Source organism: Felis catus, chromosome F2 (assembly GCF_018350175.1).
Source record: "Felis catus isolate Fca126 chromosome F2, F.catus_Fca126_mat1.0, whole genome shotgun sequence".
In the NCBI taxonomy this organism is placed as follows: Eukaryota; Metazoa; Chordata; class Mammalia; order Carnivora; family Felidae; genus Felis; species Felis catus.
The window spans coordinates 11,613,119-11,639,765 of record NC_058385.1 but is presented as its reverse complement, the minus strand read 5'-3'; the positions used below and the strand labels follow the sequence as shown (position 1 = coordinate 11,639,765).

Sequence of the window (26,647 nt, the reverse complement as noted above, 5' to 3'; positions counted from 1 at the left end):
CACCACATCTTTATCCATTCATCTATTTATTAGTTGATGGACATTTGGGCCCTTTCCATGCTTTGGCTATTGTCGCTAGTGCTACTATAAACATCGGGGTGCGTGTGCCCCTTCGAATCAGCATTTTTGTATCCTTTGGATAAATACCTAGTAGTGCAGTTGCTGGGTCATTGGGTAGGTCTGTTTTTTAACTTTTTGAGGAACCTCCATACTGTTTTCTGTAGGGTTCCCCTTTCTCTGCGTTGTCGCCAACATCTGTTGTTTCCGGAGTTGTTATTTTTAGCCATCTGACAGGTGGTATCTCACTGTGGTTTTGATTTGTATTTCCCTGATAATGAGTGATGTTGGGCATTTTTTCATGTGTCTGTTAGCCATTGGTATATCTTCTTCAGAGCAATGTCTGTACATGTCTGGCCTGTAATTTTGATGATGTTTGTGTATGTGTAGCTGATCAGTAACCGTCTTCAAGCAAAGATGGGAAGACAGTGACAGAGACCAGGACTGAGGATTGGAATAAGGGCATGTTGACATCATTGTTATTGGGGAGAGGATATTCTCTTCTCTATGCTCTTAGGAAAATTAGATCAGATTAAGGAGTCAAAGACAGATGAGTTGGTTTATGGATGAGAAGTTAGTAAAAAAGAGGGAGCAATGGTTTTAGAAAAAAGTGAGATAGTGGATTGAAGAAAATGAAATAAACGAAAACAAGTCTGAGTACACGAAAGCTGGAGAATCCTATAAATGACATATAACGTATAATCCCAGGATATAGAAGTGTATATGGACTATTTAAGTACAGCCTGCTTTTGACTTGCTTTCCATGGCTGCCATAAGGAGTTATATTACTCTAATTCGCTTATTGCCATTACCTGATGATAAAATAATATGAGAACATTGACTTTTATGTGTTATTTTTCTCTTTTAACATGATAACAGAGATGTAAGTCAAAAGAAGTCTGGTAGAGGATATTTATAGAAACTTAGGAACTTTTAAAAACAATTAGTGCCAAACCTGAAGCCATGTAAATTAGCACTTTAAATGCACTCCTAAAGAATGCAGTTTTAAAGCTGAACTTTGAGTGAATAATTTGGTTCATGAGTCACTGAAGGTTGGAGTAAATGCTTTAAACTAAGTAGAGTGCACTCCTGGTTCAGAGACCAGTCACTGTTCAACTCTGCTACCTTTAGGAGATGAGCTTTCTCCCTGAAGCTTGGGTCTCTATTGTCTCTCTCTCTCTCTCTCTCTCTCTCTCTCTCTCTCTCTCTCTCTCTGTGTGTGTGTGTGTGTGTGTGTGTGTGTATGTGTGTGTGTCTGTCTGTCTCTCTTAAATTGGTTAAAAACAACCATGTTTAAGTAGAGTAGTATTAAAAATCAACGAAATCATCCCTACTGATACGTGTGACAGTGAAAGTCTCTGTACTGCCCTGACATTTGAATTTCATTGCAGACTTTTATCCTGAAAATATTATTCTTCTCATTTCTCAATGTCTGTCTTTTCAGTGGGAGATAACCCAGTATGGTCTTGAAACCATTTGAAGTGACTAAAGGTTTTGGGGGGGGGCTACTTCAGAAAAATTGGCATTTCAGAAGGACATGTTTTTCCCTCCATCTCTGTTGACGTTTGAAGTCTTCAAAGTGTTGCCTGTGATCAGAGAAACACGTTTCTTGTGAAATAGTTCTCTCCAAGAATGCAGTGATTTGAGGCTGGCTCGCTGTGGATTCAGCTCATCTGTTCGAGAAGAAGCTGTTTTCACTGAATTTGCTTCAGGCTGAGGTCTGGGGCTTGAAAGATTTATTGTCAGCTCCGAATATGTAAATATAAAATTAACCTAGTTTTAACATAAGCCTCTAGGTCAATCCAAGAGAAGCATTTCCTAAAATATATGTACGCAGTACAGTTTCTAGTCTCTGTCGCTCCTGAGTGACCCAGTGCATGGTATGAAGATTCTAGACGCAGCCCTTACGTGGGGTTGACACATCAAAGTGAATGCAAGGAGGGAGCCCTTTCTGTTTTCTCAGTCAATTGGCTTCTTACCTCCAGTCTGCTTTTTACCTATCAAGTTGTAGCTAAATATTTATCTCAGGATGCTAAAGGTTTGACTTCACAAGAAGTTGTGCTAGTAGCTGCCGAGCACGTCTGCGTGCTAGACGTGTGCTGAGTGATTGTCGTGAATTATCTCACTCCTTGGACCGTCCTCGCAAGTACTGCCATCATCACGCTTATACACATGTGGAAACTGAAGCCTAAAGAGGTGACCTGATCGGGTCGTTGGGGTCTTAGGGGTCAGAGCCGGGGAGTGAACGGGGCTTTGGATGCAGAACCCAACTGCCTTCACCTCCATAGTCGCCTTCTTGAAGAAGCTCGACTGGGTTCCTTTCTGCTCCGTGACAAACTCGAAGTCAAAGCACACTCCACGGATGATGACGGGATTCGCACGCAGCCTTGCTTCTAGAAGTTTTCCAGATGAAGTAAGCAATAGGTGCCGCCCGTATTCTCAGCCTGAGATCCCAAGGAAGTCTAGTGAAAAACCACTGTGTAGACTAAACAGCCACTTGCTCATCTCACGGGCACTGCTGTGCAAGTACAGCACACAGGTGTTCTAAAAAAGCAGACGACAGGACAGTAGCAGGTGGGTCAGCCTTCTCCCATTTAGGGAAATCGTTTGGAATGCTGAGGAAATAAGACCTTAGATTTCTAACTTGGGTTCGAATCTAACAAGCTACTTACTCTTCCCTGTGCTCCGTTTCCCGATGAGTATAGGAGTGGTGGGAATATTAGAATCCTGTGAGACTTAACTCTCTTGGAGTCTGGGAACCTCTTCTTAGGAAAGGCACATGTAAACATTTGCATGTCATCCAAGGGTTTCATGGGCCCTCCAAAATCTCTTGGGGGTTCTAGACTTTTATTAGAACCCCTGAATCAGTTGATCTCCTGCATTTCATTGTAGCTCACAAATGGCAGAATCCTGTGGCTCTGCTGTATGAAGAACATTTGTAGACAAACCCGTTTTCCTGGTGAACTTTCGGTGAATCGATGCTCTTTAAAGCACATTTGTTCCACATCCGGGAATATATACAGGTTATACTGAGTTGATCAGAATTTCTTTTTAAAAACTTTTTTAAAGTTTTATCTATTTATTTTGAGAGAGAGAGAGAGAGAGAGAGAATGAGACAATGAGAATGAGTAGGGAAGAGGCAGAGAGAGGGAGAGAGAATCCTAAGCAGCTTCCACACTGTCAGTGCAGAGCCTGCTGCGGGGCTCAAACTCACAAACTGTGAGATCATGAACTGAGCTGAAATCAGGAGTCAGATGCTTACCCAGCAGAGCCACCCAGGCGCCCCTGAGTGATGAGAATCCTGAAGAGGTGGCAGTGAAGCCAGGAGAAGAACAGGCCGATTGGGACGTGTGAGACCTGGCTAACGTGGAAACTTTCTTAATTGTTCAGTTTCTCCTTTTGTGGAAGGGGCAAAGAACGTGCCCTGTGACTGTGCGACATTTAAGCAGAAGAACATCAGGTGATGAGTCCTGTAGCTAAATCGACGAATGCGAATGAGCCTGGTGAATGTTCATCACGTTCGCTTCTTGCTTCACTAGTGTTTGGCGGGTCCCGGCAGCGAGTGGGTTCTTGGGAGATGGAGACCTGGCAAGTTGGATACACTGATCCTTGAGACACTGGGGATCTCTTCCTTCCTGTGGAACGAGAATCCATGGGATCTGGGGAAGCCACCTGAGAAAGGGAGATTCACTTGAAAATCGATATTGCTAAGGGGGGGAAGTTGGGCTTACGGTTTTGGACAGTCGGAGGTATTCACTGGGCCTTGTGCGCTCCAGAAGGCTGGAAGAGCGGCAGAGGGAGTCTTGTGATAAAGGAAACCTCCATCTGATAAATCCAGCATCTAATCAGGATCTATCTAATCAGGCTACAGCAGGACCAGAGTCCATTAATGAAAGCTGTACTTGGGAAGCATTTAAGAGCACTCATTCATTTGTTCGCCTTGTCTTATCATGCAGGCTCTTGGGGAGATGTGTATCATTCTCGCATGAATGAGTCCAGCAGGTTTCTGTGGCTGTTGGGCTTGTCTGGAGACTTCGGTGTCTCCTCTTCTCCGGCCTTCGTTGCTTGGGTGCCACTTGTGTCTGATGCCTTTCTCAGGTCTGGAAGACTTAAGACGGTTTTGCTCTTCCTGAAGATCAACTTTAATTTTATTTTTTAAAATTCTTACAATGTATGCATATTTGAAGTCATTTATGAAATGTCTAGCAAATAATCAGCTTGTGTTGCTCTGTTTTTATTTTCAGATCGAAGAATTTCGAAGGCTGAGGACACACGTCAAGGGGGCTGAACTTGTGGAAGGCTGTGACGGGATTTTGGGAGACAATTTTAGACCCACTCAGCCACTTAGTGACAGAGTCATTAGAGCTGCATTTCAGTAGCCGACGAGAACAGGAACGAGACTGCCTTCATCTGGGTATGTGCAGATTAAGGAAAAGAGGGCACACAGTTACGTGAAGCTGCCATGCCAGAGTAATTCTCATGGTGATGCTGATAATTTAGCAGCGTGAGTGCACTTCATTTTGATAAAACGGATGACACGTTCGCAAGCGCTGTTAATTACAAATCAGGTGGCTTTAAAAATTTCACGCAGTGTTGAGAAAGAATTTACCATCCTTCTATTTTCCCACCAGGGCAGCCTTTAATTCTCGTTTTGCTTTAATATTGACCTTCATGAGATAAGGAGCCTCGAGGCAGAGAGGCAGCCCCTCTTTACTCCAGGTAAAGAGGTTAAGTCCTTTTTAAGCGCTCGCTATGCTGTAGCCTTGAAACGGCAGCAGTCACCTCCTGATGACTGAGGAACACAGAGGAGGCCACTGGAGGAGTGTGTGAGCCTCAGAGTTGACCCTTGTCTAATGCAGATCCGATCTTATTTATCGGGGTAGGCGAGGGCAGATCTGGCATGCATTAAAACCCTTGACCTGTGCAAGTGCTTTTATTTGATAGATCAAGAAACGCTTGTCAGTTACGTGAATAGGGTACGTTCCTTTATTGTCTAAAACATAATCTATGCATTTTAACATACCGAATTCAATATGTGTATACCTTATCCCCATAGAGCTAACAGGATAAAACGTCACAGACACGGGAAAGCTCAAATATACATAAATGGCTGTATATATGCTGGATTATTTCTTTACCTTGTGCATTGCCTAAGAGTGCACACAGAGGTCAGTTCCCTGAGCTGGCCAACCACTGCTTCCCACAAGAGGAAAGCATCTGTCGGAGTTAACGTAGGCAAACGGGTCAGAGCTTGGACTTTGTTCATTGGACCGTGGAGAGTGTGAGCTCACATACTGTGCGGGTGGAACAGTGTGTGGGAGTCTCAGGTCAGTAGAAATCTCTAGCCTCAAGAAGCTCACGGTCTCACAAGCTAGACAGTGGACGTTGGAATTTTAAAAGGTGATCATTTTGTCCCCATGTTTCCCCATCCGTTTTTCTTGCCTCTCTCTATATACCACATATTCCTAGTGTTCTGTCCAGACTTCTTTTTTCTTATGTGACTGTGCTTTGCTCATACATTCTTTCCCACCCCTGCAGGCCCAACTCAAATACTGTTCTCAGCACGAATTCTCTGCTTCTCCCTTAAATTGTGCCTCTCAGTTCACATTCTTTCTTCCAGTTAGCTATGTGTGTATTTCTTATTTTTTCTCTGTTAGATTCAAGGTTTTTAAGAGTTGAAGCATCTCCATTGTACCTTGAATCCATCATGACATATAATACTTTGTGTCTTGAATATCTATTGGCAAATTAGAAATTCTTTCTTTTCTAAAAATGTTTATTTTGAGAGCGAGAGCGAGAGAGAGAGAGAGAGAGTGCTCGTGAGTAGGGTAGGGGCAGAGAAAGAGGGAGAGCGAGAATCTCAAGCAGGCCCCGTGCTGTTAGCACAGAGCCTGATACGGGGCTTGAACTCATGACCTGAACTGTGAGATCATGACCTGGGCCAAAATCAAGAATAGGATGTTTAATCAACAGGGCCACCCAGGTGCCCCCGGAAATTCTTTAGAACTACGCGTAGCGTGTATCAGCCAGCCACATTCCAGTCATTCACTGACTCTCCATTGCTTAGCCAGTACAGTTCTTCCCCTTCTGATTTTGGAGATGGTGAGGGCCAACCAGGCAACGTTGCTTTCGTAGGAACGAGTGGGGACTTAGAGTAATCCATATATGGAAACAAGGGAGAAAAACCCAAGAGTGCTTTAAGCTAAGCCTTACAATGGAGGAACTAAAGAATTAAAATACATTTGCTCAAAAATCATTATCGAGCACCTACTGTGTGAGGGTTCCGGGTATCCAAAGGTCAGAAGAACACGTCTCTGTTCTCATGAAACTTAGAATCTCGTGTGGGGAGCCTGACAGAGGAAAAACAAATACTTCAGAAACATACAGTTACAGCTTATAATGAATCCATGAATGAGAAGAAGAAGAAAATGCAGTGAAGGAGATTTCAGATAGAGGGAATATCTCTTGCAAGGGCCCTGAGGGGCTGCTCCGTGTGGAGGAGGTGAGAATTTGATGCGTTGAGGTACAAAGGGAGACCCTGTACATCTGGCGTGTAGGACTCAAAGGGGCAGAGCTCTTATCTCGGAGGCCCCGAAGCCTCTGGCTGCCACATGAAGGCGTCTTTATTTTGCTGTTGATGTGCTGAGAACCCATGAAGACTTTTACTCAGGGGAGTGGCTGGACCTCATGTGTGTTTTCAATGGATCACAGTAGCTGGGGAATGAACAGATCGGGTCATAGTGGGCTGAGGGGGAGGGGGAGGGGGAGGGAGATATTTTAGAAGTCTGCCGGGTAGCCGAGGTGACAGACACAGAGTCTTGGCTACTAGAATAGGAGCAGTGGAGACGCGGAAAAGTTAAAGTGTGTTAAATAAACATTGAAAGTGATACTTAGTTGATAAATTGGATGATGGTGGAAGGAGATGGAAATAGCCAAAGATAGCTTCTGGGAATTGGGGGCTTTAGAAACTTGTGTGGATGAAGTGCCATTGAATGATGGCGGGAAAGCCAGAGCAGACTCTGGGTCGGAAAGACAGTGGAGTGGGAGCTCGTTGAATGAGAGATGGTCTGTCAGTCACAGTAGTGGACCCCTCATGCAGGTACTAGAGTTTCGGGAGTGGAGATCAGAAAGGAGGTCTGAACTGAGTATGGTCGTCACTGGCATGGAGATTATGTACATGTATATATATGTGTATGTGTATAATGTTCTGATGCTACATGGGATCATCTCATTAAGTGCTCCTAAAATTTATTAAAAAAAAAATTTTTTTTTCAACGTTTATTTATTTTTGGGACAGAGAGAGACAGAGCATGAACGGGGGAGGGGCAGAGAGAGAGGGAGACACAGAATCGGAAACAGGCTCCAGGCTCCGAGCCGTCAGCCCAGAGCCCGACGCGGGGCTCGAACTCACGGACCGCGAGATCGTGACCTGGCTGAAGTCGGACGCTTAACCGACTGCGCCACCCAGGCGCCCCATAAGTGCTCCTAAAATTTAACAGGTGGCCTTATAAATAAGTTCCTGAAGCACAGAGAAATTAGATCACTGGCCAAAATAATGCAGTCCCTGAGTGGCAGAGCTGGAAATTGGACCTGGGCAGCCTGACTGGCAGAGCCCTTATTACCCACTGCACGGCAGAGATCAGAGAGCATCCCCACACTGGCGGTGGGGGGGGGGTGGCGTGCTGAGGGAGGGATGTGTGTTGCACAGGCAGGCCCGAGTTGAGTGGGAAGGGAGGAGGGGGAGTTGTCTTGTGATGGCAGCTCTTGTTGAGCTAGGCTGGGAGTAGAGTGGAACCCCCCCGCAGCAGTAGGGGAAGGGATTGAGGGACACTTCCTTCTTAAACACACACGCACACACAATACTAGCAGCTGTCTGTATGTTGGGGTAATGAGCCAGGAGATGGGAGGCGATGAAAATGGCATGTCTCAGAGAGGCTGATCCTAGCTGTGAGGTCTCTGAGGAGTTGAAAGGGGAAGAAATCTGGGGTGCCTGGCTGGCTCAGTTGGAAGAGCATGCGACTCTTGATCTGGGGGCCTTGAGTGCAGGCGCCACGTTGGGTGCAGAGACTACTGAAAACGAAAAGGGATGAAATCCTAAGCAAATGTCGATACTGCTTTGTTACAAGAGTGGACACTTTGTGGGCTATTATAGGAAGGGAGAAGGAGGTGGTGGGTTGTAGCTTTTGAGTTTCCCTGACTTGCCTTTGTTATTTAAGGAAGAATGGGGCTGCAGCCAGGAGGCGTGAGAGCAGGAGGGAAGGTGGGAGATTGGAGCAGAGAGAAGGGAGGGAGGGTGGGTTCACGGGAGCAACACAGTAGGAGGGGTGGGCAGGAGGTGCAGTGGGGTTGGGTGAACGTGAATTTATGGATTTCTCCAGTCTAGGTTTTAGTGTACTCTGTGAATGTCAGTAACTATAAATGACACTTTTTATGAAATCAGATTATTCCCTTGAATTTTTGATCCATATCTAGTCCTAGGCCAGAGTTGCCTTTCTGTAAAGATCTAAATAACCGTCGCTCTTTTCTGTCTCCCCCACACATGGCACGCAGACCAAAATGTTGTTGATGAGATTATGTGTATTTCAGATACTTCGTATTCCTTATATGGTAGGAAGGTAAAGAATAAATTTTCAAGGCTTTAAATCAATTATGACCTAGGCATTTTAAAAGGAGGGTGGATTTGTGTCCTCATCTTTGTGGCCAAGATTACTTAAAGGGTGTCACTTTCCCGCAAATTCCTTAGAACGGTGTAGGAGTGCTTTCAAAGGCAACTCCAGTTCTGACTTCATCCTTCTATGAGTATATTTTTGACCCTTTTATCTTGAAATGTGTAATACAAATCTAGTCATAGTTCTACATAAAATTATATTGGGAAATCAAACTTATGGATGTGTGCTTTTTATTTGATATTTAATAATGCCCTAAGGGCGGTAATTCAAATTTTTATTAAAGTGGAATGATTTGACAGTCAGACTTTGAATTTAATGCATGAATGTTTCATTTAAGCTCTTGGAACTGAAAAGGAAAAAAAAATTCTGGTAGTTCTCTAAAAAATGTTTAAAATAATTCAGATTTATTTTAGCTATGTCTTACTAAAATAACTTTAGTTTTTGGACTTAAAATGACTTTTTTTTTTTTTTTGTATGACATGGCTAGACATCTGGAGGGCTTTGATAACCAAGACTTATTATTCCATGAATAATCTGTGACTTTTTATATTACCATTTAAGAAGTATGAACTATGGTTTTATACTTGTTTAAAGAACTAGGTTATAACTCATCCAGGTGCTGGAAATTCTTTAGTTTTGCAGTGCTAGTTCAGGTTTCTGGGAGCCAGTGGACATGAAATGATCCTTTACCCATTGAATTTTCTGTATGATAACCATATCTGTGTAATAACAAACAAAAAACAAGACCAAAGTTTGGGTCCAGTTTACTTTTTTTTTTTCCATTCTCCTTTTATTTGGCATTTGTTCATTTGATACGTATATAAAAATCTATACAAGGTAAAAATACAAAATAAGTATTTCTTTATAGGTTATGCAGTTAGATAGCTACAAAGTTGAAAAGCCATTGCAAAAAAAGAGAGAGAAGAAAATCGTCAATGCTTTATAGTCATTCACAATAACATTGGTATGAAATATCCATACAACACATGTGCACAAAATAGTATACAGTTCGTAAAAGCTGTGCAAAGACAGGAAAAAGACAGTTTACTTTTGTTCTTGGTATCTCAGTACTGGTACTTATGTTCTGATGAGATGATTATTTGCCTGTTTGTTTCACAAAGCATTAGCCCATTATTTAAAGCTTTTCTGGCTATTCAAAGACTTGCTTATTTCCCAGTGACTCAAATATTGTTAAGCTGCACACGTTTACAGCAGCTGTACTTAATTATATTATTTATTTTCTGTAAAACCGGTGCCACAAGGCTCTTTACATTGTTTCCTACCCCCCACCCTTGAAATGGGGAAAAAAATATAAGTATGCTTCCAATTAGGGAAAAAAGTAAAACAAAAAAGAAGAAAAAAGAGGGGTTATTAACCAAATGACTTTGAATGATCCCTTTGTCAGACTTGCCCTCATTTTTCTTTCTGGGTCTTTGAAGCTGTCCTGAACTGTGTTGAGCTCTTCCCCACATATACTTTTTCAACTAATAATGTTGTCTTTTTAGCTTTAATAATGCTATCACAAGCATCAGTTTCATATCAGTTCTCTTTTATAACCTAAGAGGAGTTACAGGTTGGAAAAGGATAAGGCACTATAGGAAAGGAGGGGCTATGTGGGGAAGGGAGAGTGTCAACTCTGAATGACCAAGTAGGTAAAAGCTATTATCCTTCTAGGACAAATGGAAAGCTCAAAGCCATATTTTCAGTCAATAGAACTTGGACTTTTCCTCACTCTAATAATTTAACTTGATGCACAGCATTAGGGTGAGAAATGAAAAACTCGCTGGATATAGCTGTTTTCTATTTACTATATCATATAGAATTTCTTGAAAATGGAATGGATTTCCTAAAGGATTTCAAAATAATTTCAGGAAAAGGCCAAAATATCAAGGGTGCTCAACCTATCTATTATGTTTTGATTATGTGATATAAAAATTGTTATTAACCCAAGAATGAAAAACATCAAAGCTATATCAGCATTTCTTCAAGATTACTCAACAAGGAAAATAATCCCTGCTTCCGTATTTATCCTTTTCTTCTTTTTATGTTTTAGAAATGTTTTGTTTGTTTGTTTGTTTGTTTATTTATTTATTTATTTATTTATTGTGGATAACAATTGGGGAATGATTTAATTTTTGTTCCCCCCCCCCCCCCATGAATTAAAACAAGATTGGGTTTGGGGGAAAGATAAGAGAATATTTGGCAATCGTGGGCCAACTTGTATGTTGAACATTCTTATATTCTGATACCTTAAGGATGGTGGGGTTCATGATTTTAAATCTAGAGAATATATTTTCCAGTGAAAAATTACTGAGACCAGGTTACCTTATCTAAACATGTTCTATTATGCCTTTTACATCATGGGTGCTCGTTTTTGGTAATTTCCCCAAATCCATTTTTTGACTCCATTTTCCCACTTTGAGACTTCTTAAGAAAACTGTATTTTTAAAGAGGCTCTCATTTCAATTTTCTCCTCATTTATCTGCTGTCCATTCTCTTGAGTTTTTCTTTTTCACGATGAAGTTTACAGAGACTTAGGAAAGCAATCATCCCAGAACGAGGGAAGCATAAAAGCTCAGCCCTCGAATGGACCTTCAGGGAGGCCGCTTACTGTTGGGAGTCCTCACAGTCCAGCCTGTGACGCATGCTCTTACCTAGACCTACAGTTTCTGTGGCCACCCAATGCAGATGACCCATGCATTTATAGTCCAAGACCAGGTCTCTCTATTAAGTTCTAGAGTTGAATTGAATCCAGAATTGAATGCCCAGCTGTCTGTATGACTTTTCTTTCGGATATGTCAAAGACATCTTAACCTCACTATACACAAGAGTGAATTTATGATCTTTCTCCAGAGACCTGGCTCTCTTCCAGTTTTCTTAGAAACCTGTTATACCTGACACCTCTCTTCCTCACCTCATCTCACATTTCCAATTTATCATCCAGTTCTGCAGATTTGCCTTCTGATAGCTCCCCAATCTATCTCTGTGTCCCCTTTCCCAACCTCACACCCCGTGAAGTTAGCCTCATCCCTTACCTAGACCATCACAAGAGCATTCCGCTCTCTTCTGCGTAGGATTATTAAAGGAAGATTTGTAAAGATCAAAGACCTGGATAATGTGGAGCCCTCAAACTTCTGTGTCAGCTGTGATTGGTTGAAAAGGAGACTGAATCCACTTGTGAGCCTAGTGGGAGGGAATGCTGTGACAAATTGGCGTCATCTGCCATTGGCGTTGGGTGGTATTGTAGTTTGTTCTCGCCATCCATAATGAAAGGTTCTATTATTGGCATCTATTATTAAGGTGCAGAGTCTTTTGAAAATGTGCCTTGGGAAACTTATCTGAATTAGATCTAGCGCTACATTGCTAGGTGTTGACAGTTATCAAGGGGATATGGAAACAGGACCGAATGACTGAAGTCCTCTTTTTAATAGTTTCATTTCGTTATGTAATAGTCACGGTCCTGATGATTATATATAGCAAATTGCTTACATATAGCAAAACCTAGGGAATCTGAAATCTCAGCATGAAAATGAAATGGCAGGAGGATGAGGAAAGAATTATGGCATGATAGCGTGGAGAAACCTACCCCAGACCTCTATATTAGGGACAGAAGCCATCTCCCAAAAAGGGGAAAAGGATAAGTTAGAGAAGAAACCACGTAAGAGAAAGATAGATATTGACGTGATGCTCAAAAGGGTGAGAGACAATATATTTTAAAATATTTTTAATAAAAATGTGCCATAAAAAGTTGTGTTTTTTAACCGCATAGACCTTAGGGGTGTGTGTATATGAATATAGGTTTGTCTTATTTGGGGAGATACTTCAGTTTTAATTAAGTAAACATTCCAAATAAAACTTGTTTTGATAATATACAAAGCTAAAATGATCTAGACAATACCCAATATCTTGGGAAGAAATACATATATGTTTGTTAGATAATGTGGGGGTTTCTCCAATCAAGAAATTTGCCACTAGGTAGCTAACACATTCTCAAATTTATTGTTAAAGCAAGAAAACCACATTGGTTTTGGATGGCTTCTCTTTTCCATTACAGTGCTTTTTTAGTTCCCTTCAAAATTTTTGAATTCTCGTTGTACTTTCAGTGGTTAGAAACTCATAAAGGTCTTTTGGGCTTGTCTACAGTAAATCTTTTTAGGACATCTTGGAAGCATGGTGTTGAATTGGACCTTAAAAAGTTACTTAATCTAGTCGTCTACCTGGAGAGGTCTTTAACTCAGTTATTTCAGATGGTTGCTCCCTGTATCTAGAAACAAGCAAACCAACCTTTGTTTTTGGAGAATATCCATTTCAGACTTTGTTTTACTCTTCTGTAACGCAAAAATGAAAAAAAAAAACCTCATGAAATAGTCTCTCTGTAAAGTATTAACTGAATTTGGAATGCCATTTTGATAGTAATATTTTTACGGTTTACCATAAATGAATGTTTTTTATTAATGTAACTGATTAGATTCCAAGATTTATGTTTTTCTTCTGTTGGCAGCATGTGAGAATTCCTGTAGCTTTTATGCTGCAGAGAAACTCATCTAGTTTTTCACAGATGTGAATGTTCGTTCTGATTTTGGAACAACTAATGATTCTCTAATGGTATCTTTTCTTTAACGAATGATTATATTTAGTGGGTCCCAGCAATAAAATCACTGTAATGAGGAATAAAAGATTGTAAATAAGAATAACAATGTTATTAATCATCTAAATTAGTCATTTATGGCACATTCCTGTACCTGAAATATTTCCATAGGAAATAATGCTAAAATCCACATTTACTTATAATTAGACGTAATACAAACCTTCTCTCATTATAATAGTTGCCCAAATCCCAATTCAACTTAATTTCATTGACTCTGATTTCTGGACTGAAGGCATTAAGCTTGAACTAGTGAAAAATGTATAATATGTGCATTCAATTAAGAAGTAATTAGATACTCAATCACCCTTACAACACACCAGGGATTAGGGAAGAAGGAAGAAAAATGTGACTCACTGTAGTGTAGGAAAGTTTTGTTAATTGGTTTACTGCTAATTGAGATTGAGAAAGTGTCAAAGTATCATAACATAGGTTTACTACTGAACAGTCTTAAAAGCTAAGTTTAATGTTTCATGATTCTCTGATGCAGAATAATGTAGAAATTACCAAGCTGTATGATTTATTTTAGAGTTCTTATTAAAGTTTATGTATTCATTCTAAGCTCTACATATTAGTGAATGCTGAGAAGAAGAAGAAGGAGTGCTTTGTTAACAGTTCAGACATGGTGCTCTATTGTATCTCATTTAATTCCCACAGCAATCCTGGGAGGCATGTGTTCTGATTGTCATTTTAGAGATAAACTGAGGCTAAGAGGGGTTGACTAACTCGCTCAGGGTCACAGCCAGTAAAGTGCAGAACAAGAGTTCAGACCCAGGTAGGCTTAACTGCAAACTCCGAGCTCTTGTCACTGCGCCACATTTCAAATAGCAAAGGGCAGAAAGTTATGAAGTCCTTGTATATATTTGCCTCCTTACGTCTTTCGGATAATTTCCTGGGGCTGAGATTTCTGGGAGGAAGGGACACACGTGTTTTCGTTTCTGGTAGCATATTGCTAAAACACCCTCCCTAAGGGATGTGCTAATGATGCAGGCTCACTGGGGTCTCGGACCTAGAGTGGATCCTGCAGGACCAGCCAACATAGCCCTTGGCTTCGTGCAGAGCGGAAATCAAACTCAGGCCAAGAGGAAGTGAGAGCCGAGTTTACTGAGGACGTAGAGTGCAGATAGAGTGTCTGGGAGACTCGAAAAGCAAAAGAGAGGGAGAGTGAGCCTCATCCTTGCTTGGGACTGGGCTTTTTATTGAGGATGGTGGTCCAGAGCAGGTGGCTTGGCAGGCATCTGGGAACAAAGACAAGTATTTAGGTGTCCTCCGTAAGTCAGGTATGCCCTGGGGCCAGGGGTCTCGGTGACTCAGTGGTCTTGGAAAACATTCATGACGACCCTGCCTGGTCACTCCTTAGATGTTACCCACCGTGCTGGAAGAATCCAAAGAGATTATTGACTTCTCTGCAACGAGGACATATATTTACCTGTTCTGTGAGGCATGTGGAACGCAAGGGTGTAGGCCCCAGCAAGAATAAAAACAGGAAAAAGAGCAAAAAAAGCAGTTTTCCATGGGGTCCCTTCAGTTTCCCCGTCTCACCAACGTGTGCTTGCATCATTGATTGACTATTTTATAGGTGTTTCTGCCATTTTTTTAAATCACTCAGTATACTTTCCATCTCTCCCTCATCTTTTTCCTCCTTAATTCCTTGAAATGTGTTCATCTCCATCTGCCTATGGAGTCACCTTTGATTTCTTTTTTTTGTTTGTTTGTTCTTTGTTCCCATGTCTCTAAGTATGATACATGTTCATGACAGAAAATTGAAACACCATAGAGGGAAATGAAGAAGCGATGATGTCCCAAACCCTCCTGTCAGTGACAGCCATCACCAGCACTGGGCTGAACGCGGAGGCCCCATAGCACAGTGGGGATGTCTTGGGTTCCATTTTGACTTCACCACTAATCATTTGTGTGATCTGGAAAAAAGTTGCTAATTTCTCTAAGTTATTTTCTTCGTCACTTAAAAGATGTTCTTAAGTGTAATGGTGAAGGTACAAGGAGATTGAATACAAAGTGCTTAACGTGTTTTTGGTCCATGATGTAAGTATCCAGTGAATACTTAGCTTTATTTTTATTTGTGTCCATTTGATCTCTCACTATGCATTTATCTTCAGTGGGATATGTAGATATATAATGTTCTTTATGGGATTATAGTCAGGCTATTTTTATTTTTCTTATTTCTTTAAAGATTTTCTACATTTTTTCTTATTTTTAAGTCATGTCTGCACCCAACATCGGGTGGGAACTTACAACCCTGTGATCCAGAGTCACATGCTCTACTGACTGAGCCAACCAGACACCCCATAGGATCTGTGTTTCTTTCTTTTTTTTTTTTTTACTCTTGTTTTTTTTTTGTTTTGTTTTGTTTTTACATACAATGGAGCTTTACATACAGTGTGGGGCTTGAACTCACAACCCTGAGATCAAGAGTCTCATGCTGTACCACTTGAGCCAGCCAGGTGCCCCAGGCTATTTTTCTATCTTTTTGATAATATATATCTTTTTATGTCCTTAAATAGATACATTCCATACTTTAGATACATTCCATACTTTAAAATGATTTTTTTATTTTAATATTTTTAAATTTATTTATCTTGACAGAGAGAGTGAGCGAGCAGGGAAGGCTAGAGAGAAAGGGAAAGAGAGAATCCTAAGCAGGCTCCACACTGTCAGGGTGGAGCCCGATGCGTGGCTCGAACTCAAAAACTGTGAGATCATGACCTGAGCCAAAACCAAGAGTCAGACGCTTCAATGACTTAACTACCCAGGTGCCCCCTAAATGATTATTTTTAAATTTTTTAAAACTTTTTTTAATTTATTTTTGAGAGGGAGAGAGACAGAGCACGAGTGGGGGGAGGGGCAGAGAGGGAGACACAGAATCTGAAGCAGGCTTCAGGCTCCAGTCTGTCCGCACAGAGCCTGATGTGGGGCTTGAACTCACCTCGAGATCATGACCTGAGCCTAAGTCGGACGCTTCACCAACTGAGCCACCCAGGCACCCCTTACATGATTACTTCTAAATAAGTTACCTGTAAGTATGTCCCCGGATTTTGAGGACATTATTATTATGCATTGTATGTTATTATACATCCTCTATTATTATACATTTAGGTTACTTGTAGTAATTTGCTGTAATCAAAATGGTTGACTTGTGCATCTATTTCCTTAAAACATTCTTAGTGATGAGATGACAGGGTCAGAGAGTTGGAATTAAGTGCACGTATATACAAATTACTCTTCCATTTATGCTTCCATTAACCAGTAACTACAGTTCTCCTCACCTTGACCAACATTAACTGTTTTCAGGTTTTTCATCCTTGCCCATCTGACTGAACAGGGCAACACTATGATACACCATTTTCAGTCCGTGGCTACTTGGTTCTATTCCTGAAGGCCCTCACCTGTTGCACCAGTCTGCCTATCCTGAGCGTCTCCCACATGCTTGTGTCTGTTTCAGTGTTTGGTAGGACAAGATCCCTCACTAGTCCCTTCTGCAGAATTCTCCTGGAGATTTTCGCGTGCTTAATTTTTCCAGATAAACTATAGGATCATCTTATCGGGAGGATTGAAATAGAGAGTAAAAGAAAAGAAAGTAGGAAAAAGAGAGTTTGAGAAAAGGAAAAAAGAATCTTGCTAGAGTATTACATTTGGGTTGCATTGAATGTATAGAGTACATTAAGGAGAATTGGTATCTTTCCAGTATCAAATCTGGATCAAGGAATAATGCATGGGTTGGTGCTTCTTAAAGTTTTTACGTTCTTCATAGATTTACTACAGGATGTGCGTTTGGGCTCTGAAGTCAGCCTTGGGTGTGGCTCGATGAGGAGCATAGCACCTCCAGTTGGTTCTACAGCTTGGGCGGATTATTGAAATTCTTTCAGCCTCGGTTTCCTCCTCTATGAAGTAAAGGTACTAAGAGTAATACCTCATAGAGATGTGAGGGTGAAGTGAAATAAAGTAAAATGCACAGCATGGTGCTTTGCAGAGGATTAACATTCCACACATGTGAGCTATTACTGTTGTTATTGTTATTGCTGTCATTATCGATTTTGATCAGTGTCATTTTCCATTATATTTTTCTATTGGTTAATATTTCTTCATTGAACGAATAATTGTCCTTGGCTTTCTTAACTAACCTTTTGCATAGTTTCCAGTAACATTTTAGCTGATTATTTTGAATTTTCTAAATAGACCATGATCACATGTGTAAATAATGACAATTTAATAATCTTCTCCTTTCTAATTTCAATACTTATGGCACCGTGTAGTACTTTCAGAATAATATGAAATAATCTGGTACCCCTTTCTGACTTCTGATATGTTTTGATTTCTTTTTCCACATACAGTGGCATTTTCCTCACTGTTTTTTCTTTGAATCTTCGAATGCACTGGGCATGCCTGACCTCTTCCTTTCTCTTCCTCCTTTCTTTATTTTCCTTCCTTGACCTGATGCTGTGGTCAGTGGGTATGTTGGGTGGGGGGGGGGGGGAAGCTGGTCATGTGCCCTTGCTTGTAATGGGAGAACATTTAATGTTAGCCTTCTGTTTTGTGTGTGGTGGTATTCTAGGGGCTGTGTGAAAATGTAAACATAATCAGACATAGACTTTGTCCAAGAGGGCTTACAGCCTAGTGTTGGGAGTAAATCAGGAGCACGGCTAACTCCAGATTAAAGCAGTATGTGAAAAATGCCCTGAGAAAGTGTGTTTCTAGTGAACAGGACAAAACGACCACTCGGAAAGAGAGAATACTCATGTCTATCATATCCCTATTTCTTGAAAGACTCTTATTTTGGAGATTTTACACCGAATTCTCTTATAGAGGGAAACATTAATGGGTTACCAATGAGCTGAGCCAGACTCACTAGAACTCAGGTCAGCCCTGGGGCCTGCAGTGGCCTCAAAAGCAGGACACGTGTGCACGCGTGCCTTTTATTATTTTATTATTTGTTATTATTTTTTAATTTTGCATGCTGGTTTACTTTTGAGGTCTTTTCAGGAAATTCTCCCAGGAGTGATTCGATATGCACTCATTCCCTAGGGTCTCTTCATAGGTCATTTGAAGTTCAGAAATAGTCACAGGAAAGATAGCATCTGTTACAATTATACTGAAATAGCAGATGATTTAGAAGACTTGTTAGGCTGTGGCCATACTTGAGGGTCTCACTATGAATAGTGATCATCGTATAATAGAACATTGTTTTTTTAGAGTTAAGCTTTCTCATTATTTATATATCCATAAGTGGGTATTTGGAGGAGGGCCCAAAGGGGGGCAAGCCCAGCTGACCACCTTTATATATTGACAGTACCATTTCTGTAGATGGTTTTACTGAGTAAATTTCTATTCTGATTAGCAAGTAGTATAGTTACGGTAGAAACTTTAGAAAATACACAAATGTGTGAAAAAGAACTTTTGTGGGCGCCTGGGTGGCGCAGTCGGTTAAGCGTCCGACTTCAGCCAGGTCACGATCTCGCGGTCCGTGAGTTTGAGCCCCGCGTCGGGCTCTGGGCTGATGGCTCGGAGCCTGGAGCCTGTTTCCGATTCTGTGTCTCCCTCTCTCTCTGCCCCTCCCCTGTTCACGCTCTGTCTCTCTCTGTCCCAAAAATAAATAAATGTTGAAAAAAAAAATTAAAAAAAAAAAAAAAAGAACTTTTGTGTCAAATAATGATAATCCATGGAACACAGGCAATTAATTTTGGTTCCACCACAAATTGCGTTAGCATAACAGGAAAGATTTTATTTGAAGTGCCCAAACCTGCAAGGATAGAGAAAACAAAAGAGACAGCAGCAAAAATATTTTAGAAGCTGGAAGCAGATGGTTGTGAGGTAACAGATTTAGCAGATGTGAGGAACAAACCTGTTTACGTGACGGAATCTCTCAAAGTCTCAGGAATTGGAGGCAACAGATCATCTCTAGAAGGTGGAGTGAGAGGGAGCTAAAGTCATCTGCAGTGGTTAGCAGCTGACGAGAGAGTCTGTTAGGGGACATGGGTGCACTGGGTGTCAGGACACCTCACTGAAAAATAGGATTATTAAATCACACCATCCTGTTTATCTTCCCTCCTCCCCCTCTTGGCCTCCAGAACACTGGCAGAAAGGCCTCTACTCTCTAGGCAGGGGGCTGGCTGGCAGGGTCTTTCTGGAGAGTCTGAGCAACCCCAGGGACTTTTTCAATTAAATGGCCCAGCCGGTTCACTCTGTGGTGAAGGCAGGACGGAGAAGTAAGTGCCTGCTGTGCGCACGGAGCCTTCACCCAGGTTTTCTTACAGTGGTTGTTCCCATTCTTAGATAGGGCTGCTAAGGATATTTGAAGAAAGTCTGTAATACAGAAGGGCCCAGAAGAAACCGAAGAAGGTAAGGTATAAGAAATAAATACTTAGGAAAAGAAAAAGTTCAAAAAAGTGATCATTCACGTTTTCAGAGAGGTAAGGGAGGACATTGCCACCATGAACTGGAATTGGATGCTAGGAAGAAAAGGAATATTCTACAAAGCTTTTGGAAATTGAACACATAATAGCAGAAATGAAAACTTTTATAGTAGAGTCAGAAGGCAGAACTGAAATTTCTTAGAAAGTAGAGCAAAAAAAAAAAAAAAAGGAGATCTAAAAATAAGAAAATTGGAGAACCAGTCTAGGAGGTCCAGTATTCAAATAATCGGCAAAGTTAGAGAACAGAGAAAATGGAGGAGAGGAAGCAGTAACAAAACCATTTAAGCATTTTCTCAGGACTCCTGGGTATAAATTTGCAGTTTGAAAGGACCCATTGAATTTCCAGCACGCTTGATCAAAATACACCCACTAGCAAGGCACTATCATTTCTGGACACTGAGGGAGGAATTACAGGAAGAAAAAAATTCGAAATCCAAGAACCTGGAATTTGAACATCAGACTTCTTTTTTTTAACTTATTTTAAGTTTATTTATTTATTTTGAGAGAGAGAGGGAGAGAAAAAAATTCAAAATCAAAGAACCTGGAATTTGAACATCAGATTTCTTTTTTTTTAATTTTTAAAATTTATTTATTTAGAGAGCTAAACCAGGGAAGGGGAAGAGAGAGAGAGAAAGAGAGAGACAGGGAGAGAGAATCCCAAGCGGGTTCATTGCTGTCAGCGCAGAGCCTGATGTGGGGCTTGAACCTATGAACTGCGAGATCATGACCTGAGCTGAAACCAAGAGTCAGATACTTAACTGACTGAGCCACCCAGGAGCCTCTTGAATGTCAGACTTCTAAATAGCAACACAGGAAGCTAAAAGTCAAGCATGAATTCTGAGAGAAAATTACAGCTAGAATTTTTTCCCCAAACTACAAGTAGTCATTTTTAAATATCACAGTTATTGAAAATTATTTCCTAGGAAGCTACTAGAAGATGTGCTTCACCAAAATGGACTAAGCCAAGAAAACAGATTATGACAAAGGAGATGCCCAGAATGATTGTGAAGTGAGGGTGTAAGGGTAGAGGTTAAGAGTCCAGATGTGAGCAGATGAGAACATTCTAGAGCTTTTCCCAGAAAGATGAAATGGATAGACTGCAGGATATGTCTTTTAACTTCTGGGGAGTCAGACAATTGGGAGGTAGTTTTGGATTGAGTACATAGAAAACTAAGGTGGGAAAAAACCAATGTAATTATTCACTCCACAGGAAAAAAAATTGTGCAGGAAAAAAATTGATACGCTAATGCACATAATTCAGCTCTGAATAAGATTTACATTCTCACAGTAATAGAAATAATAGAATAGAAACTGATCCAGCCAAAATGTATAACCGTATTAGAAGCACGGAGTGAGGGAAAGGTGTGTATGCACGTGGGTGATGTGGTGGGGGGGGGGCGTGGGGGTTGGATGTCTCACAGGAGGAAGGAGGGTCGCATTTTCTTTCTTGGTGGGGAGAGTCAAACAGACAATACTAACAATCGAAAAGGAGTAATGCCATCACACTATAGCCGTGTGGTGTTAGTATAATAATCGGCTGAAAGAGTTGAGGAAGTGGGTGGCATAAGAGACAGGACTGATAGTTTTCATAAGAAACCTTTTAGAACTATTTAACTCTTTATGTGAGTGTGTCATTTTGATACAAATTTTCAAAAATTAAAGTTGCCACTGTCATTTTGTTAACTTTTTGTGTATGTGTACACACACACACTTGCATTTTCTTGGAGAATTTGCTGTGGGCCAGATACTGCTCTGGACCTTGGGAACACAGCGCCGATGAGATCAAGTATAATTTCATCCCATGAAAACTTCTCTGAAATTCTGAAAAGTAAACTGAACACATGCGATGGAAAATAGTAGGCCATAGTGTGGTTCAATTTTCAGTTAGTGAGAGAGATGTCTGTTAAATCAACTGAAATCCTCACTGGTAGCTCAGTTATGTACCCAGGACTCCCTGTTGTCACATTTTATCTGTTGTCCTGCTGGATTCTCACACAATGCTATGAAGGTAGCTATTGTTATCTGAAGCCCAGAAAGGGCAAGTGGGTTGCCTGAAATCTCACAACAAGTTGATGGCAGAGCTGGGATCTGAATCAGTCTCCCTGATTCCAAATCCATACCCCAGATTGTGATCAATTGAAATATTTTCCCAGATAACCTGGTATCTGCAGTGAACAAGATCAAGCATCTATCTTTGGAGGTTGGGGGGGCAGGGGCGGAGGGGAGCTAATACAAAGATCATTCTCAATGTGCCTTGTAGAGGAGAGAAAGCTCTGTAAACATGGGGTATCTTTAGTTGCTCCTTGAGGGAGATTTTAGCAGAGCGAGTGCCTAAATTCACCAGGAGGGTCCACACTCTGGTAGACTAGAATTCACTTGGCATCTATTGAGAACCATTTATGTCAGACCCTTAGAGCTTCAAAATGCATAAGACACCAATGAGCATGTGCTTCCGTTGCCCTTTGGATATATGTTCAAGTGTTCAAATGCTTTGGGTTAAGATGTAAATTTGTATGATTGGGGAGACTGCATATTTACTTTAACTATCTTTTTTAATTGATGTTTTGGACCATGGTAGTTTAATTTTAAGAATTGTTTCATATATTCTTAAAATGAAATTTCATTATTTTCATAAGCTTGGGATATGTTTGTCTTGTGGACTAGCCTTTTCCAAACGTGTTCTATGCAGCCATTAAGATACCCACTAAGGTGTTTAAGTCACAAGCTGATTGTCTACAAATTTAGAGACTCCTGGACACAATTACCTCCTTTTGGAGATTTACAGTGCACATCAGTGTGTTAGAGACTTTGAGGTGGTTTTGTATAGAAGAACCATGTATTACTGTATTTAACCAGAGTTTCTACAGTTTTTTGGAACATGGATTCATTTTTCCAAGTGATTTTTAGTTATGTGGAACACATTTTAGGAAATGGGGGACTCTAGGTTATTTTACTTTGGCAGAAAATGTATACATCATGACCTTTAGGCTCCTTTTCGCTCCGAAATGCTGTGGCTTCAGAATTGCAGTCATCAGTTTCGTGTGTTACTTTGACTTACAATTTACTGAGTTATAATTATCACATATATACACAAAGTCCTATTTTACCTTTGAAGTTCTATCTGGGATCTTAAAGATTTGATTAGACTATCTTCTTTGAAATGTAGTTTGGAAAAATATACCCCAGCATTACAAATATTTCCTAATAAATTGTTCCAGAAATAGTATTTATATGTCTATATGCAGACATGGACAGACACATGTATGTATGTATGTACAACACATCCATGCACACATCTCATATGTGGACATGTTTAAAGTGCTCTATTGTGTCATTCTTTATTAAGGAAGGAAGTCACTTGTTTCCATTATTTCGCTGCAGTGAATATCCTTACACATAAAATCTTTGATTGAGTGGTTGTATCTGTACAATAAGCTCCTAGGAATATAATTGCAGCTCAAAAAGTATACACATCTGGGGGCACGTGGGTGGCTCAGTTGGTTAAGCATCTGACTCTCGGTTTCGGCTCAGGTCATGATCTCATGGTTCATGAATTTGAGCCCCAGGTCTGGCTCTGCACTGATAGCATGGAGCCTTCCTAGGATTCTCTGTCTCCTTCTCTCTCTGCCCCGCCCCCTGCTCTCTCTCTCAAAAAGAAATAAACGTATGCTGATTCATAGGGGCACATGTACCCCAATGTTTATAGCAGCGCTTTCAACAATAGCCAAATCGTGGAAAGAGCCTAAATGTCCATCAACTGATGAATGGATGAAGAAGATGTGGTTTATGTGTACAATGGAATCCTCCTTGGCAATGAGGAAGAATGAAATCTGGCCATTTGTAGCAACGTGGATGGAGCTGGAGAGTATTATGCTAAGTGAAATAAGTCAGGCAGAGAAAGACAGATACCATGTTTTCACTCATGTGTGGAACTTGAGAAACTTAACAGAAGACCATGGGGGAAGGCAAGAGGAAAAAAGTAGTTACAAACGGAGGGAGGCAAACCATAAAAGACTCTTAAATATGGAGAACAAACTGAAGGTGGATGGGGGCAGGGCAGGGGAGAGGGGAAAATGGGTGATGGGCATTGAGGGAGGGCACTTGCTGGGATGAGCACTGGGTGTTGTATGGAAGCAATGAGTCATGGGAATCTACCCGTGAGCACACTGTGTATACTGTATGTTAGCCCACTTGACAATAAATTATATTTTAAAAAATAATAAATAAACTTAAAAAAAAGTATATGCCTCTGAATTTTAATAGGCATTTATTGTCCAAAATGCTGGACCTGTTAACCCACAGGAACTGTATGACAGTTGGCCACTCCCATCACTGGGAATGTGCGTAGACGTCACTGAAAAGAAAATCTTAGCTGAATGTTTTCCTAAATGGGAAATTCATTATCCCAAAAAGGACTGTTGTTTCATGTATTATTTTATGTTTATTATTTATCCATTTAATAGAATTGAGTCACAAAGTTACTTGGAGACTGGGAAGAAGTAGTCTTCATGCTCAAGCAGTTACCGTCTGTGATTGTTATATAAGAAATTAATGACAATGCCTTAAAGCTTAATTTTCTTATTAAGCATGATACGTAAATTTGTTGTTTAGCAGGTCAAGCATTTATTTCGATTCAAAAGATTTATCTCTGGGGCGCCTGAGTGTCTCAGTCGGTTAAGTGACCGACTTCGGCTCAGGTCTTGATTTCGCGGTTTGTGAGTTCGAGCCCCGCGTCGGGCTCTGTGCGCAGCTCAGAGCCTGGAACCTGCCTCTGATTCTGTGTCTCCCTCTCTCTCTGCCCCTCTGCTGCTCATGCTCTGCCTCTCTCTGTCTCTCAGTAACAAACATTAAAAAAACAACAACTTTGGGGCGCCTGGGTGGCACAGTCGGTTAAACGTCCGACTTCAGCCAGGTCACGATCTCGCGGTCCGTGAGTTCAAGCCCCGCGTCAGGCTCTGGGCTGATGGCTCGGAGCCTGGAGCCTGTTTCCGATTCTGTGTCTCCCTCTCTCTCTGCCCCTCCCCAGTTCATGCTCTGTCTCTCTCTGTCCCCAAAATAAATTAAAAAAAAAGTTGAAAAAAAATTTAAAAAAAAACAAAAACAACAACTTTATTTCTGTGCAATTTTGCATTCATCGGTCCTTTCACAGAAATAAAAGGATGGTAGACTTTATGGGAAAACCGCAGACACGACAGACTTGAGCAGGAAGAGATCATTGAAATTTCCACGTTTTCTTGTGAAATCTTAGCGTGCACTGTCTCTTGTTGGACTGTGAAACAGACGTCTTAGTCTGCCGTGGAGGGATGTCAGTAACATAATTGATTCGTTCTTTTTGCCTCAGGGAGGAAGACAATGATCCTATAGTGCCCTTGGATGAGAAACGGAAACTTTTGAGCCGCACCTTCAGTTTATCCTCAAAGCCTGCATTGTTTGTCTTCATCTAATCCAGCTTTGATGGACATCTGTGACAGTTGCCTATACACGTGCTCTAATGAAATATTAGAAATGGCTGTACATTCCGAAGAAACCCAGTGTTGTATCCCCACGTCACTGCTGCTAGTATTCATATTTTTGCACATACTGTTGATTGCTTATGTGTAGAAGAAATGAAACTAGTTTTCAGAGTTGTTATTAATATGAATATATATCATGTATTAATACCGAGACAGGAAAAATACATTCCCGGTGTTAGCAATCCTTCATTTCCTGTCTCCGAGAGAAAATTCCGTCATTCGGAGAATAATGCAATTCTTGATAATAAATAAGAGTTTTGATCAGGAACAGCACACGGCTTGAAAATGGAATGTGAAGGATTAGTAAAAGTCCTATCTCATGTTGTTTTCAGCCCTCATAGCACAATTAATGTCAGGCTGGTTATTATGCAAAACAATTTGGGAGTTAATGCAAGAACAAAATTGCTTTATATATTTCTCAAAGGATCGAATTGAATGTATGAATCTAATTGTATTTATTTGACATATTAGAAGCTCTCGTTTCTAGGAGTTTGAGAAAGGCATAAAAATAGGGTAAAACGTAAGTGGGTACAACATACCAGGAATAGCTTTATTTTCCACGATAGAAGTGTAAATTTAATAGTATCCTATAGTAATTTAGTGTTGTACGTTTCGTAAGACCTTAAGGTATTTTATTCTATGGACTTTAGTATATTGAGCCATTGCTTTCCAAGATGATCAATAATATCTTTATTTTAATTAATTTGAAGCGCTACTGGTAAATGTAAGCATATGCTTAGATGCAGTTAGATGTGACAGAATGAGATAATTTTGTAAAGCAGTAGAGTGCCTGGCACAAAGCAAGTACTTAATAAATGTTATCTGTTGTTATAATTACTGTTGTAAAACCGAAGACTTCATAATCCCAATTTGGAGGGATTTTGTGATGCCAAAAGTTGGAAATCCTACAGGTGCAATAAGTGTGTGTCGTGAGATTTTAGGTGTGTTGGATAGAGGCTGTAGTACTGAAAACATTAAATACAAATAAAAATCACGCGGAGTATCCCTGAAAATGGCAGCAAAGAAGGACTGTGGTGGACCCGTGGGCAGGGAGAGGAAGGACTGGCATGGCAGCAGAGTGAGGAAAAGCCTTGGGCTTGCAAAGGGTCAGGGTCTGTCCTTAGACCAGAACCGCAGCAGGGCAGCGGCAGGCAGAGCCTCTGAGAAGTGGAGACAAGCCCTGGGAGTCTTCCTTTCTGTTGTTTCTTGTATGCAAAAATAATGAAGAAATGGTTACAAAACTGTCCCGTATTTAAAGACTTAATATCTCCTAGACGCAAACATGCCACACACACCGAACATTGGTTGTAAGTATAGCCTCATTGTACTTGACAT

The 26,647-nt window shown here is 40.8% G+C and overlaps 1 protein-coding gene across 2 annotated transcripts in view; it reads left to right on the top strand.

The window, feature by feature from the left end:
• The window catches only part of CA8 (carbonic anhydrase 8), a 90,063-nt gene extending 63,757 nt beyond the window's left edge, over positions 1-26,306 (top strand). For both annotated transcript variants that reach the window (XM_045049682.1, XM_023248778.2), the window contains 2 exons: positions 4,302-4,471; positions 25,141-26,306. In XM_045049682.1, the coding sequence (XP_044905617.1) occupies positions 4,302-4,436 (135 nt within the window). In that variant the 3' untranslated portion in view covers positions 4,437-4,471; positions 25,141-26,306. The remainder of the gene's footprint in view (positions 1-4,301; positions 4,472-25,140) is intronic.
• Positions 26,307-26,647: the final 341 nt, after the last annotated feature.